The 16,196-nt window shown below is 44.5% G+C and overlaps 1 protein-coding gene across 10 annotated transcripts in view; it reads right to left on the reverse strand.

Annotated features, from left to right (window-relative positions):
* The window catches only part of LOC133664784 (sickle tail protein homolog), a 118,109-nt gene that overhangs the window by 22,199 nt on the left and 79,714 nt on the right, over positions 1-16,196 (reverse strand). For 9 of the 10 annotated variants that reach the window (XR_009828629.1, XR_009828626.1, XR_009828625.1 and 6 more), the window contains 6 exons: positions 12,304-12,479; positions 7,792-7,928; positions 7,417-7,564; positions 7,083-7,356; positions 1,635-1,754; positions 1,361-1,535 (listed from right to left, as the gene is read on the reverse strand). Coding sequence is in view for 3 of the 10 variants with exons in the window: in XM_062069688.1 (XP_061925672.1) it covers positions 1,361-1,535; positions 1,635-1,754; positions 7,083-7,356; positions 7,417-7,564; positions 7,792-7,928; positions 12,304-12,479 (1,030 nt within the window). In the remaining 7 variants the exon portion in view is untranslated. The remainder of the gene's footprint in view (positions 1-1,360; positions 1,536-1,634; positions 1,755-7,082; positions 7,357-7,416; positions 7,565-7,791; positions 7,929-12,303; positions 12,480-16,196) is intronic. The other variant, XR_009828624.1, reaches the window with a different exon arrangement.

Below are 16,196 nucleotides of genomic sequence, written 5' to 3' on the forward strand. Positions count from 1 at the left end.
AGTTACCAAGCGTAAAGCAACACTATTTTTAACTCTGAGGTGCGTACCTGTAAAATTTGCTCAAAAGATAGCATGCGAACATCACGATGCTAACAGTTAGCATGTGTAAAGTGAGACTTTTTTTTTACTCTAAGGTGCATACCTGTAAAATTTGCTCAAAAGCTAGCATGCTAACATTAATATGCTAACAATTAGCAAGCGTAAAGCAACACTATTTTTAACTCTGAGGTGCGTACCTGTAAAATTTGCTCAAAAGATAGCATGCGAACATTACGATGCTAACAGTTAGCATGTGTGAAGTAACACTGTTTTTTAATCTGAGGTGCAAATTTGTAAAATTATCTATAAAGCTAGCATGCTAACATTAACATGCTAACAGTTAGCAAGCGTAAAGCAACACTATTTTTAACTCTGAGGTGCGTACCTGTAATAAAGCTAGCATGCTAACATTAACATGCTAACAGTTAGCAAGCGTAAAGCAACACTATTTTTAACTCTGAGGTGCGTACCTGTAAAATTTGCTCAAAAGATAGCATGCGAACATTATCATGCTAACAGTTAGCATGTGTAAAGTGAGACTTTTTTTTGACTCTAAGGTGCACACCTGTAAAATTTGCTCAAAAGCTAGCATGCTAACATTAATATGCTAACAGTTAGCAAGCGTAAATTAACACTATGACGCCGAGGTGTATACGTGTAAAATTTGCTCAGAAGATAGCTCGCTAACAGCTAGCATGTGTCAAGTAATAAATAATTTGATTCTGAGGCGTGTACCTACGAAAATGACTAAAAAGCTAACAATAATATGCTAACAGTTAGCAAGCGTTAAGTAACACTATTTTTGACTCTGTATTACTTGCTAAAAAGATAGCATGCTAACAGCCAACATGTGTCCAGTAATAAAATATTTGACCCTGAGGCGCACACCTCCACAATCAACTAAAAAAGCTAGGATGCTAACATTATCACGCAGTACGTGAAGGCTAACCCTTCTGGAACGTCAATTTTGTCAATTCTGGACCCCAAAAAAAATGTAGTTCAGCTCGTAACACAGATAAATGATGCGGACACGTTTGTTACTGGACACCCTCTAATATGCCTTGGAGACTTTGTGTGTGTGTAAGTAATACATCATGTTTGTTTACACTTTCTGCTCCGCCGCTCCCAGTCTGTGGAACGCTCTCCCTGACCACCTGAGGGCACCACAGACTGTGGATGCTTTTAAAAAAGGTTTAAAAACCCTTCTTTTTCAAAAATGATTATTATTATTACACTGCAATATTGTTACTACGTATATCTAGCATGTGTGCTATTGTGTGCTCAGCTGTTGTGTAGCTGTTTGTAAGGAAGCAGAGTCCACCTTGCAGGGTCAGGTCCAAGGGGTTCTCCGAGTGAGCCCCTCCGCCGTGGGACGGACCCGGGTCCGGGGTGGACTTGGTCAGACTGGCCCGGGCCTCCCGGAGGACTTGGTCCAAGTCTTTGGTGACCTCGGAGGTCCGCTTGGGACTTCCTTCTGGACTTTGTCTCCCTGCAGTCTGTGGACGACACACAACGTTCACTAGTGCCCGGTTGTCATGGAAACCTTCAGCTATTTATATATAATACAATGTTGGTGTGAAATGTCAAGTCTGGACCTGGTCCAAGGTGTGACTGGGTTCTGGCACACTGGACCTGTGAACTTCACCGGAGCGGACGGTGTCAGGACCAGACCGCTTCTGCAGGGCGGGGCTTCCCTCTCGACTGCGAGGACTCACCTTCAACACCACACGCTCTAGTAAACACTTTTGCTTTCACTTTCACTTTCGTTTTCTGCACACATTCCAATTGGCCCAAAATATTCAATCTCTTCAAGATGGGACATTTTCATTAACATTCTGATATTAGCATGCTAGCTTTTTTTTTTTGTGCTAAGTTTGCAGGTATACACTTCAGCGTCTTGACGAATGCTACCTGTTTTTTTTTAGCTAATTTTTATAGGTATACACGAGTCATAGTTTGGTGCTTTATGTATGCTAACATTAGCATACTAACATTTCTAAAGACATTTTTCAGATATTCATCAGAGAGTAATATATTTTGGTATTGGACACATGCTACTGTTAGTATTTTAGCATGCTAGCTTTTTTAATACACCTAATGTCCTATTTTTTTTGGTATTTCAGTAATACTAGCTGTAAGTGGGCTTTTGTTAGCTTAATACTGTTAGCATGTAAGGTTTTTTTTCGTATTCTTTTTTTTAGCTGATTTTGCTCATAACTTAATTTTTTTTAATTTTGCAGGTATACACCTCAGTATCTTATATTGTGTTACTTGACGAATGCTAACTGTTAGCATGCTAGCTAATTTTTATAGGTATACACGAGTCATAGTTAGGTGCTTTATGTATGCTAATGTTAGCATGCTAACATTTTTAAAGACATTTTTCAGATATTCATCAGAGAGTAATATATTTTGGTATTGGACACATGCTACCGTTAGTATTTTAGCATGCTACCTTTTTTAATACACCTAATGTCCTATTTTTTTGGTATTTCAGTAATACTAGCTGTAAGTGGGCTTTTGTTAGCATAATACTGTTAGCATGTAAGGTTTTTTTTCGTATTTTTTTTTTTTTTTTAGCTAATTTTGCTCATTATTGAATTTTTTTTAATTTTGCAGGTATACACCTCAGTATCTTATGTTGTGTTACTTGACGAATGCTACCTGTTAGCATGCTAGCTTTTTTTAATTAATTTTTTTAGCTAATTTTTATAGGTATACACTAGTCATAGTTTGGTGCTTTATGCATGCTAACATTTTTAAAGACATTTTTCAGATATTCATCAGAGTAATATATTTTGGTATTGGACACATGCTACTGTTAGTATTTTAATACACCTAATGTCCTATTTTTTTTGGTATTTCACTAATACTAGCTGTAAGTGGGCTTTTGTTAGCATAATACTGTTAGCATGTAAGGTTTTTTTTGTTTTGTTTTTTTTTTAGCTAATTTTGCTCATAACTTAATTTTTTAAAATTTTGCAGGTATACACCTCAGTATCTTATATTGTGTTACTTGACGAATGCTAACTGTCAGCATACTAGCTATTTTTTTTTTAGCTAATTTTTATAGGTATACACGAGTCATAGTTAGGTGCTTTATGTATGCTAACGTTAGCATGCTAACATTTTTAAAGACATTTTTCAGATATTCATCAGAGAGTAATATATTTTGGTACTGGACACATGCTACCGTTAGTATTTTAGCATGCTAAAATTATTTTTAATACACCTTAATGTCCTATTTTTTGGTATTTCACTAATGCTAGCTGTAAGTGGGCTTTTGTTAGCATAATACTGTTAGCATGTAAGCTTTTTTTTCGTTTTTTTTTTTTTAGCTAATTTTGCTCATTATTGAATTTGTTTTAATTTTGCAGGTACACACCTCAGTATCTTATATTGTGTTACTTGACGAATGCTACCTGTTAGCATGCTAGCTAATTTTTTTATTTTTAGCTAATTTTTATAGGTATACACGAGTCATAGTTTGGTGCTTTATGTATGCTAATGTTAGAATGCTAACATTTTTAAAGACATTTTTCAAATATTCATCAGAGAGTAATATATTTTGGTACTGGACACATGCTACCGTTAGTATTTTAGCATGCTAAAATTATTTTTAATACACCTTAATGTCCTATTTTTTGGTATTTCACTAATGCTAGCTGTAAGTGGGCTTTTGTTAGCATGATACTGTTAGCATGTAAGCTTTTTTCGTATTTGTTTTTTTTTTAATTTTGCAGGTATACACCTCAGTATCTTATATTGTGTTACTTGACGAATGCTAACTGTCAGCATGCTAGCTATTTTTTTTAGCTAATTTTTATAGGTATACACGAGTCATAGTTAGGTGCTTTATGTATGCTAACGTTTATTATTTAACGTTAGCATGCTAACATTTTTAAAGACATTTTTCAAATATTTATCAGAGAGTAATATATTTTGGTACTGGACACATGCTACCGTTAGTATTTTAGCATGTTAAAATTAGCATGCTAGCTTTTTTAATACAACTGAATGTCCTATTTTTTGGTATTTCACTAATGCTAACTGTAAGTGGGCTTTTGTTAGCATAATACTGTTAGCATGTAAGGTTTTTTTTCGTTTTTTTTTTTTTTTTTTAGCTAATTTTGCTCATTATTGAATTTTTTTTAATTTTGCAGGTATACACCTCAGTATCTTATGTTGTGTTACTTGACGAATGCTACCTGTTAGCATGCTAGCTTTTTTTAATTAATTTTTTTAGCTAATTTTTATAGGTATACACTAGTCATAGTTTGGTGCTTTATGCATGCTAACATTTTTAAAGACATTTTTCAGATATTCATCAGAGTAATATATTTTGGTATTGGACACATGCTACTGTTAGTATTTTAATACACCTAATGTCCTATTTTTTTTGGTATTTCACTAATACTAGCTGTAAGTGGGCTTTTGTTAGCATAATACTGTTAGCATGTAAGGTTTTTTTTGTTTTGTTTTTTTTTTAGCTAATTTTGCTCATAACTTAATTTTTTAAAATTTTGCAGGTATACACCTCAGTATCTTATATTGTGTTACTTGACGAATGCTAACTGTCAGCATACTAGCTATTTTTTTTTTAGCTAATTTTTATAGGTATACACGAGTCATAGTTAGGTGCTTTATGTATGCTAACGTTAGCATGCTAACATTTTTAAAGACATTTTTCAGATATTCATCAGAGAGTAATATATTTTGGTACTGGACACATGCTACCGTTAGTATTTTAGCATGCTAAAATTATTTTTAATACACCTTAATGTCCTATTTTTTGGTATTTCACTAATGCTAGCTGTAAGTGGGCTTTTGTTAGCATAATACTGTTAGCATGTAAGCTTTTTTTTCGTTTTTTTTTTTTTAGCTAATTTTGCTCATTATTGAATTTGTTTTAATTTTGCAGGTACACACCTCAGTATCTTATATTGTGTTACTTGACGAATGCTACCTGTTAGCATGCTAGCTAATTTTTTTATTTTTAGCTAATTTTTATAGGTATACACGAGTCATAGTTTGGTGCTTTATGTATGCTAATGTTAGAATGCTAACATTTTTAAAGACATTTTTCAAATATTCATCAGAGAGTAATATATTTTGGTACTGGACACATGCTACCGTTAGTATTTTAGCATGCTAAAATTATTTTTAATACACCTTAATGTCCTATTTTTTGGTATTTCACTAATGCTAGCTGTAAGTGGGCTTTTGTTAGCATGATACTGTTAGCATGTAAGCTTTTTTCGTATTTGTTTTTTTTTAAATTTTGCAGGTATACACCTCAGTATCTTATATTGTGTTACTTGACGAATGCTAACTGTTAGCATGCTAGCTATTTTTTTTAAGCTAATTTTTATAGGTATACACGAGTCATAGTTTGGTGCTTTATGTATGCTAACGTTAGCATGCTAACATTTTTAAAGACATTTTTCAGATATTCATTCAAGAGTAATATATTTTGGTACTGGACACATGCTACCGTTAGTATTTTAGCATGCTAAAATTAGCATGCTAACTTTTTTAATACAACTTAATGTCCTATTTTTTGGTATTTCACTAATACTAGCTTTTTTTTTTTTTAAGCTAATTTTGCTCATAACTTTATTTTTTTTAAATTTGTTTTAATTTTTTGTTTTGCAGGTATACACCTCAGTATCTTATATTGTGTTACTTGACGAATGCTAACTGTTAGCATGCTAGCTATTTTTTTTAAGCTAATTTTTATAGGTATACACGAGTCATAGTTTGGTGCTTTATGTATGCTAACGTTAGCATGCTAACATTTTTAAAGACATTTTTCAGATATTCATCAGAGAGTAATATATTTTGGTACTGGACACATGCTACCGTTAGTATTTTAGCATGCTAGCTTTTTTAATACAACTAATGTCCTATTTTTTTGGTATTTCAGTAATACTAGCTGTAAGTGGGCTTTTGTTAGCATAATACTGTTAGCATGTAAGCTTTTTTTTCCTACTTTTTTTTTTTTAGCTAGTTTTGCTCATAACTTAATTTTTTTTAATTTTGCAGGTATACACCTCAGTATCTTATATTGTGTTACTTGACGAATGCTACCTGTTAGCATGCTAGCTAATTTTTTTTTTTAGCTAATTTTTATAGGTATACACGAGTCATAGTTAGGTGCTTTATGTATGCTAACGTTAGCATGCTAACATTTTTAAAGACATTTTTTCAGATATTCATTCAAGAGTAATATATTTTGGTACTGGACACATGCTACCGTTAGTATTTTAGCATGCTAAAATTAGCATGCTAGCTTTTTTAATACACCTAATGTCCTATTTTTTTTGGTATTTCAGTAATACTAGCTGTAAGTGGGCTTTTGTTAGCTTAATACTGTTAGCATGTAAGCTTTTTTTCCGTATTTTAATTTTAGCTAATTTTGCTCATAACTTAATTTTTTAAAATTTTGCAGGTATACACCTCAGTATCTTATATTGTGTTACTTGACGAATGCTAACTGTCAGCATGCTAGCTATTTTTTTTAGCTAATTTTTATAGGTATACACGAGTCATAGTTAGGTGCTTTATGTATGCTAACGTTTATTATTTAACGTTAGCATGCTAACATTTTTAAAGACATTTTTCAAATATTTATCAGAGAGTAATATATTTTGGTACTGGACACATGCTACCGTTAGTATTTTAGCATGTTAAAATTAGCATGCTAGCTTTTTTAATACAACTGAATGTCCTATTTTTTGGTATTTCACTAATGCTAACTGTAAGTGGGCTTTTGTTAGCATAATACTGTTAGCATTTTGTTACTTGACGAATCGCTTTTTTATTTATTATTTTTAGCTAATTTTTATAGGTATACACCAGTCATATGTTGGTGCTTGAGGTATGCTAACGATAGCATGCTAACATTTTTAAAGACATTTTTCAACTATTCATCCGAGAGTAATATATTGCGGTACTGGACACATGCTACCGTTAGTATTTTAAGTGATAGTTTTATTACGCGCGTAGTTAGCATTTCTTGTTCAGCACTTTTCAAATGCTACCTTAGCCACAGTTGGTAGGTCTCGACCGTGGGTGGGCGTCAGGGGCGGACTATGCTGGTGGGCTTGGATCACGGTGGTCTTCACTCTGCGTGTTGAGACCGGAGAACCTGGGCCTGCAAACACCAGCTCAGGCTGCGCTAAAGTGGAAGGGAGACCAGGTGGAGCGCGGTTTCGGGGCTGCGGTTTCGGGGAGGTGTGCGGACTCCGCTCCTGGTCCGCTTCCAGGACTCTTACGGACTCCCCCCTGGCTGGGGGACTTGATTCCGACACGCATCTGATGAAGAAAGAGATGCGAGTCGGAGGCTTGAAGAAGGAAAGAAACCGGAAGAAGTACCTGCGGAGGGAGCTGAGAGCTTCAGTCAGGGCTTTGACCCTCTTCAACATGGAGTCCATCTTGTGGGGCTCCTCCTTCAAAAACCGCACCGCGTCCATCTCCAACCGGAGCATTGAGCGCATCTTCACTTGCAGTTCCGGAAACTCTTCTGGAGGACAAACACACGGCGCCATTATTTCTACTTCTTTAGTCCTTCTTTCTCCAACCAGGACTCTGGTCCGTTTTTTAGCATCTATGAGGTCAGAACTGAACCCATTTAGGTCCTGGACGGGTCTGGGGGAATTGCAAAAGAACCCAAGTGGTCCCAGTGATACCAAAAGGTTTGGTAGTTGCACATTTCCCTTCAACCCAGTCTCCACATTGGACTCCACTGACCTTTCAGGGCGGCGAGGGTCTGGCCGACTCTGCGCAGGTTCACCGCCCCCTCCTCCACGTCTCTCAGGGCCGTGGGCACGTGGGCAGGAAAAGAAACGCCGCTTGTCTGCAAGCGACTCACGTACGCCTCCAGGTGGCTGCAAGAGACAAAGCAGAGATGCTGAAGCAGCACCATGTAGTCCAGACCACGGACACGTCGGAAGGGGTTTGTCTCGGACAGACTCGGGACACCAAGGTTTGATTTTGTCTCAGACAGACTCGGGACGCCGGGGTCCGGTTTTGTCTCGGACAGACTCGGGACACCGGGGTCCGGTTTTGTCTCGGACAGACTTGGGACGCCGGGCTCCAGTTTTGTCTCAGACAGACTCGGGACACCGGGGTCCGGTTTTGTCTCGGACAGACTTCGGACGCCGGGGTCCGGTTTTGTCTCGGACAGACTCGAGACACCGGGGTCTGGTTTTGTCTCCGACAGACTCGGGACACCGGGGTCCAATTTGGTCTCGGACCGACTCGGGACACCGGGGTCTGGTTTTGTCTCAGACAGACTTGTGACGCCGGGGTCCGGTTTTGTCTCGGACAGACTCGGGACGCTGGGGTCCGGTTTTGTCTCGGGACACCGGGGTCCAGTTTTGTCTCGGACAGACTCGGGACACCGGGGTCTGGTTTTGTCTCAGACAGACTTGTGACGCCGGGGTCCGGTTTTGTCTCGGACAGACTCGGGACGCTGGGGTCCAGTTTTGTCTCGGGACACCGGGGTCCGGTTTTGTCTCGGACAGACATGTGACGCCCGGGTCCGGTTTTGTCTCGGACAGACTCGGGACACCGGGGTCCAATTTTGTCTCGGACAGACTCGGAACACCGGGGTCCGGTTATGTCTCGGGACACCGGGGTCCGGTTTTGTCTCGGACAGACTCGGGACACCGGGGTCCAATTTTGTCTCAGACAGACTCGGGACACCGGGGTCCAATTTTGTCTCAGACAGACTTGTGACGCCGGGGTCCGGTTTTGTCTCGGACAGACTCGGGACGCTGGGGTCCGGTTTTGTCTCGGGACACCGGGGTCCGGTTTTGTCTCGGACAGACTCGGGACACCGGGGTCCAATTTTGTCTCAGACAGACTCGGGACACCGGGGTCTGGTTTTGTCTCAGACAGACTTGTGACGCCGGGGTCCGATTTTGTCTCGGACAGACTCGGGACGCTGGGGTCCGGTTTTGTCTCGGGACACCGGGGTCCGGTTTTGTCTCGGACAGACTCGGGACACCGGGGTCCAATTTTGTCTCAGACAGACTCGGGACACCGGGGTCTGGTTTTGTCTCAGACAGACTTGTGACGCCGGGGTCCGGTTTTGTCTCGGACAGACTCGGGACGCTGGGGTCCGGATTTGTCTCGGGACAGCGGGGTCCGGTTTGTCTCGGACAGACTCGGGACACCGGGGTCTGGTTTTGTCTAAGACAGACTTGTGACGCCGGGGTCCGGTTTTGTCTCGGACAGACTCGGGACACCGGGGTCCGGTTTTGTCTCGGACAAACTTGGGACACCGGGGTCCGGTTTTGTCTCGGACAGACTTGGGACACCGAGGTCCAATTTTGTCTCGGACAGACTCGGAACACCGGGGTCCGGTTATGTCTCGGACAGATTCGGGACACCAAGGTTAGATTTAGTCTCGGACAGACTCTGGACGCCGGTCTCCGGTTTTGTCTCGGACAGAATCGGGACACCACGGTCCGGTTTTGTCTCGGACAGACTTGGGACACCGGGGTCCGGTTTTGTCTTGAACAGATTCAGGACACCAAGGTAAGATTTTGTCTCGGACAGACTCGGGACACCAGGGTCCGGTTTTGTCTTGGACAGACTTGGGACACCAGGGTAAGGTTTTGTCTCGGAAAGACTCTGGACTCCGGGGTCCGGTTTTGTCACGGACAGACTCGGGACACCGGGGTCCGGTTTTGTCTCGGACAGACTCGGGACACCGGGGTCCGGTTTTGTCTCGGACAGACTCGGGACACCAGGGTCCAGTTCGCAGGTTTGGTCACAAAATAGCTGCACGCGACACATCTGCCAACACAACAATAGTAGTTAGGATGGACCTGAGTCTACCTGAGTTGTGGACTAGAGAAGGACCTGAGTCTACCTGAGTTGTTGACTAGAGAAGGACCTGAGTCTACCTGAGTTGTTGACTAGAGAAGGACCTGAGTCTACCTGAGTTGTTGACTAGAGAAGGACCTGAGTCTACCTGAGTTGTGGACTAGAGAAGGACCTGAGTCTACCTGAGTTGTGGACTAGAGAAGGACCTGAGTCTACCTGAGTTGTTGACTAGAGAAGGACATGAGTCTACCTGAGTTGTTGACTAGAGAAGGACCTGAGTCTACCTGAGTTGTTGACTAGAGAAGGACCTGAGTCTACCTGAGTTGTTGACTAGAGAAGGACCTGAGTCTACCTGAGTTGTTGACTAGAGAAGGACCTGAGTCTTACCTGAGTTGTTGACTAGAGAAGGACCTGAGTCTACCTGAGTTGTTGACTAGAGAAGGACCTGAGTCTACCTGAGTTGTTGACTAGAGAATGACCTGAGACTACCTGAGTAGTTGACTAGAGAAGGGCCTGAGTCTACCTGAGTTGTTGACTAGAGAAGGACCTGAGTCTACCTGAGTTGTTGACTAGAGAAGGACCTGAGTCTACCTGAGTTGTTGACTAGAGAAGGACCTGATTCTACCTGAGTTGTTGACTAGAGAAGGACCTGAGTCTACCTGAGTTGTTGACTAGAGAAGGACCTGAGTCTACCTGAGTTGTTGACTAGAGAAGGACCTAAGTCTACCTGACTTGTTGACTAGAGAAGGACCTGAGTCTACCTGAGTTGTTGACTAGAGAAGGACCTGAGTCTACCTGAGTTGTTGACTAGAGAAGGACCTGAGTCTACCTGAGTTGTTGACTAGAGAAGGACCTGAGTCTACCTGAGTTGTTGACTAGAGAAGGACCTGAGTCTACCTGAGTTGTTGACTAGAGAAGGACCTGAGTCTACCTGAGTTGTTGACTAGAGAATGACCTGAGACTACCTGAGTTGTTGACTAGAGAAGGGCCTGAGTCTACCTGAGTTGTTGACTAGAGAAGGACCTGAGTCTACCTGAGTTGTTGACTAGAGAAGGACCTGAGTCTACCTGAGTTGTTGACTAGAGAAGGACCTGAGTCTACCTGAGTTGTTGACTAGAGAATGACCTGAGACTACCTGAGTTGTTGACTAGAGAAGGGCCTGAGTCTACCTGAGTTGTTGACTAGAGAATGACCTGAGACTACCTGAGTTGTTGACTAGAGAAGGGCCTGAGTCTACCTGAGTTGTTGACTAGAGAAGGACCTGAGTCTACCTGAGTTGTTGACTAGAGAAGGACCTGAGTCTACCTGAGTTGTTGACTAGAGAAGGACCTAAGTCTACCTGACTTGTTGACTAGAGAAGGACCTGAGTCTACCTGAGTTGTTGACTAGAGAAGGACCTGAGTCTACCTGAGTTGTTGACTAGAGAAGGACCTGAGTCTACCTGAGTTGTTGACTAGAGAAGGACCTGAGTCTACCTGAGTTGTTGACTAGAGAAGGACCTGAGTCTACCTGAGTTGTTGACTAGAGAATGACCTGAGACTACCTGAGTTGTTGACTAGAGAAGGGCCTGAGTCTACCTGAGTTGTTGACTAGAGAAGGACCTGAGTCTACCTGAGTTGTTGACTAGAGAAGGACCTGATTCTACCTGAGTTGTTGACTAGAGAAGGACCTGAGTCTACCTGAGTTGTTGACTAGAGAAGGACCTAAGTCTACCTGACTTGTTGACTAGAGAAGGACCTGAGTCTACCTGAGTTGTTGACTAGAGAAGGACCTGAGTCTACCTGAGTTGTTGACTAGAGAAGGACCTGAGTCTACCTGAGTTGTTGACTAGAGAAGGACCTGAGTCTACCTGAGTTGTTGACTAGAGAAGGACCTGAGTCTACCTGAGTTGTTGACTAGAGAAGGACCTGAGTCTACCTGAGTTGTTGACTAGAGAAGGACCTGAGTCTACCTGAGTTGTGGACTAGAGAAGGACCTGAGTCTACCTGAGTTGTTGACTAGAGAAGGACCTGAGTCTACCCGAGTTGTTGACTAGAGAAGGACCTGAGTCTACCCGAGTTGTTGACTAGAGAAGGACCTGAGTCTACCTGAGTTGTTGACTAGAGAAGGACCTGAGTCTACCCGAGTTGTTGACTAGAGAAGGACCTGAGTCTACCCGAGTTGTTGACTAGAGAAGGACCTGAGTCTACCTGATTTGTTGACTAGAGAAGGACCTAAGTCTACCTGACTTGTTGACTAGAGAAGGACCTGAGTCTACCTGAGTTGTTGACTAGAGAAGGACCTGAGTCTACCTGAGTTGTTGACTAGAGAAGGACCTGAGTCTACCTGAGTTGTTGACTAGAGAAGGACCTGAGTCTACCTGAGTTGTTGACTAGAGAAGGACCTGAGTCTACCTGAGTTGTTGACTAGAGAAGGACCTGAGTCTACCTGAGTTGTTGCAGGATGCTCTCCTCAGTGGCCAGGTAGTGCAGTCTCTCCTCCTCCATCTGGGCTCGTGGTCCACAAGTCCTGTCCTCGGTCTGAGACCAGCGCTCGGACATCAGCAAGACCAGCTCCTGCTCGGCCATCCGCAGCATGGACCTGGTGCTTTGCTGCTGCGACACCTGTGCAGGGGAGGGATTCTGTGACTTATTATTAATTTCTTTATAATGTATTGATGTTTTAATTGATTTATAATGTATGGTTTGATGTTTTTAATTGATTTATTATTAATTTACTTATAATGTATTGATTATGTTTTAATTGATTTATTATTAAATTACTTGTAATTTATTGGTTATGTCTTTAATAGATTTATTATTAATTTACTTATAATGTATTGATGTTTTTAATTGATTTATTATAATGTACTTATAATGTATTGATAATGTTTTAATTGATTTATAATGCTAATTAATAAATGCTCCTCTCTGAGCTGCCACCTTACCGTGGTAGAGGAGTTTGCGTGTCCCAATGATCCTAGGAGCTATGTTGTCCGGGGGATTCTATGTCCCCTGGTAGGGTCTCCCAAGACAAACTGGTCCTAGGTGAGGGATCAGACAAAGAGCAGCTCGAAGACCTCAATGAAAAATAAAACCTATGGACCCAGATTTCCCTCGCCCGGACGCGGGTCACCGGGGCCCCCCTCTGGAGCCAGGCCCGGAGGTGGGGCACAATGGCGAGCGCCTGGTGGCCGGGCCTGTCCCCATGGGGCCCGGCCGGGCACAGCCCGAAGAGGCAACGTGGGTTCCCCCTCCAATGGGCTCACCACCCATAGCAGGGGCCATAGAGGTCGGGTGCGATGTGAGCTGGGTGGCAGACGAAGGCAGGGCACTTGGCGGTCCGATCCTCGGCTACAGAAGCTAGCTCTTGGGACGTGGAACGTCACCTCGCTGGGGGGGAAGGAGCCTGAGCTAGTGCGCGAGGTGGAGAAGTTCCGACTAGACATAGTCGGACTCACTTCGACGCACAGCAAGGGCTCTGGAACCAGTTCTCTCGAGAGGGGCTGGACTCTCTTCTACTCTGGCGTTGCCGGCAGTTAGAGGCGACGGGCTGGGGTGGCAATTCTTGTTGCCCCCCGGCTCAGAGCCTGCATGTTGGAGTTCAACCCGGTGGACGAGAGGGTAGCTTCCCTCCGCCTTCGGGTGGGGGAACGGGTCCTGACTGTGGTTTGCGCTTACGCGCCAAACCGCAGCTCAGAGTACCCACCCTTTTTGGATTCACTCGAGGGAGTACTTGAGAGTGCTCCCCCGGGCGATTCCCTCGTTCTACTGGGGACTTCAATGCTCATGTTGGCAACGACAGTGAAACCTGGAGAGGCGTGATTGGGAAGAATGGTTGCCCGGATCTGAACCCGAGCGGTGTTTTGTTATTGGACTTTTGTGCCCGTCACAGATTGTCCATAACGAACACCATGTTCAAACATAAGGGTGTCCAGATGTGCACTTGGCACCAGGACACCCTAGGCCGCAGTTCCATGATCGACTTTGTAGTTGTGTCGTCGGATTTGCGGCCTCATGTTTTGGACACTCGGGTGAAGAGAGGGGCGGAGCTTTCTACCGATCACCACCTGGTGCTGAGTTGGCTGCGATGGTGGGGGAGGATGCCGGACAGACCTGGCAGGCCCAAACGCATTGTGAGGGTTTGCTGGGAACGTCTGGCAGAGTCTCCTGTCAGAGAGAGTTTCAATTCCCACCTCCGGAAGAACTTTGAACATGTCACGAGGGAGGTGCTGGACATTGAGTCCGAGTGGACCATGTTCCGCACCTCTATTGTCGAGGCGGCTGATTGGAGCTGTGGCCGCAAGGTAGTTGGTGCCTGTCGTGGCGGTAATCCTAGAACCCGTTGGTGGACACCGGCGGTGAGGGATGCCGTCAAGCTGAAGAATGAGTCCTATCGGGTTCTTTTGGCTCATAGGACTCCTGAGGCAGCGGACAGGTACCGACAGGCCAAGCGGTGTGCGGCTTCGGCGGTCGCGGAGGCAAAAACTCGGACATGGGAGGAGTTCGGGGAAGCCATGGAAAACGACTTCCGGACGGCTTTGAAGCGATTCTGGACCACCATCCGCCGCCTCAGGAAGGGGAAGCAGTGCACTATCAACACCGTGTATGGTGAGGATGGTGTTCTGCTGACCTCGACTGCGGATGTTGTGGATCGGTGGAGGGAATACTTCGAAGACCTCCTCAATCCCACCAACACGTCTTCCTATGAGGAAGTAGTGCCTGGGGAATCTGTGGTGGGCTCTCCTATTTCTGGGGCTGAGGTTGCTGAGGTAGTTAAAAAGCTCCTCGGTGGCATGGCCCCGGGGGTGGATGAGATCCACCCAGAGTTCCTTAAAGCTCTGGATGCTGTGGGGCTGTCTTGGTTGACAAGACTCTGCAGCATCGCGTGGACATCGGTGGCGGTACCTCTGGATTGGCAGACCGGGGTGGTGGTTCCTCTCTTTAAGAAGGGGAACCGGAGGGTGTGTTCTAACTATCGTGGGATCACACTCCTCAGCCTTCCCGGTAAGGTCTATTCAGGTGTGCTGGAGAGGAGGCTACGCCGGATAGTCGAACCTCGGATTCAGGAGGAACAGTGTGGTTTTCGTCCTGGTCGTGGAACTGTGGACCAGCTCTATACTCTCGGCAGGGTCCTTGAGGGTGCATGGGAGTTTGCCCAACCAGTCTACATGTGTTTTGTGGACTTGGAGAAGGCATTCGACCGTGTCCCTCGGGAAGTCCTGTGGGGAGTGCTCAGAGAGTATGGGGTATCGGACTGTCTGATTGTGGCGGTCCGCTCCCTGTATGATCAGTGCCAGAGTTTGGTCCGCATTGCCGGCAGTAAGTCGGACACGTTTCCAGTGAGAGTTGGACTCCACCAAGGCTGCCCTTTGTCACCCATTCTGTTCTGAACTTTTATGGACAGAATTTCTAGGCGCAGTCAAGGCGTTGAGGGGATCTGGTTTGGTGGCTGCAGGATTAGGTCTCTGCTTTTTGCAGATGATGTGGTCCTGATGGCTTCATCTGGCCAGGATCTTCAGCTCTCGCTGGATCGGTTCGCAGCTGAGTGTGAAGCGACTGGGATGAGAATCAGCACCTCCAAGTCCGAATCCATGGTTCTCGCCCGGAAAAGGGTGGAGTGCCATCTCCGGGTTGCGGAGGAGACCCTGCCCCAAGTGGAGGAGTTCAAGTACCTCGGAGTCTTGTTCACGAGTGAGGGAAGAGTGGATGGTGAGATCGACAGGCGGATCGGTGCGGCGTCTTCAGTAATGCGGACGCTGTATCGATCCGTTGTGGTGAAGAAGGAGCTGAGCCGGAAGGCAAAGCTCTCAATTTACCGGTCGATCTACGTTCCCATCCTCACCTATGGTCATGAGCTTTGGGTTATGACCGAAAGGACAGGATCACGGGTACAAGCGGCCGAAATGAGTTTCCTCCGCCGGGTGGCGGGGCTCTCCCTTAGAGATAGGGTGAGAAGATCTGCCATCCGGGAGGAGCTCAAAGTAAAGCCGCTGCTCCTCCACATCGAGAGGAGCCAGACGAGGTGGTTCGGGCATCTGGTCAGGATGCCACCCGAACGCCTCCCTAGGGAGGTGTTTAGGGCACGTCCGACCGGTAGGAGGCCACGAGGAAGACCCAGGACACGTTGGGAAGACTATGTCTCCCGGCTGGCCTGGGAACGCCTCGGGATCCCCCGGGAGGAGCTGGACGAAGTGGCTGGGGAGAGGGAAGTCTGGGCTTCCCTGCTTAAGCTGCTGCCCCCGCGACCCGACCTCGGATAAGCGGAAGAAGATGGATGGATGATTTATAATGTCTTGATGGTGTTTTAATTAATTAATTATTATTTTACTTGTAATGTAT

This window comes from Entelurus aequoreus, linkage group LG14 (assembly GCF_033978785.1).
Source record: "Entelurus aequoreus isolate RoL-2023_Sb linkage group LG14, RoL_Eaeq_v1.1, whole genome shotgun sequence".
Taxonomy (NCBI): domain Eukaryota; kingdom Metazoa; phylum Chordata; class Actinopteri; order Syngnathiformes; family Syngnathidae; genus Entelurus; species Entelurus aequoreus.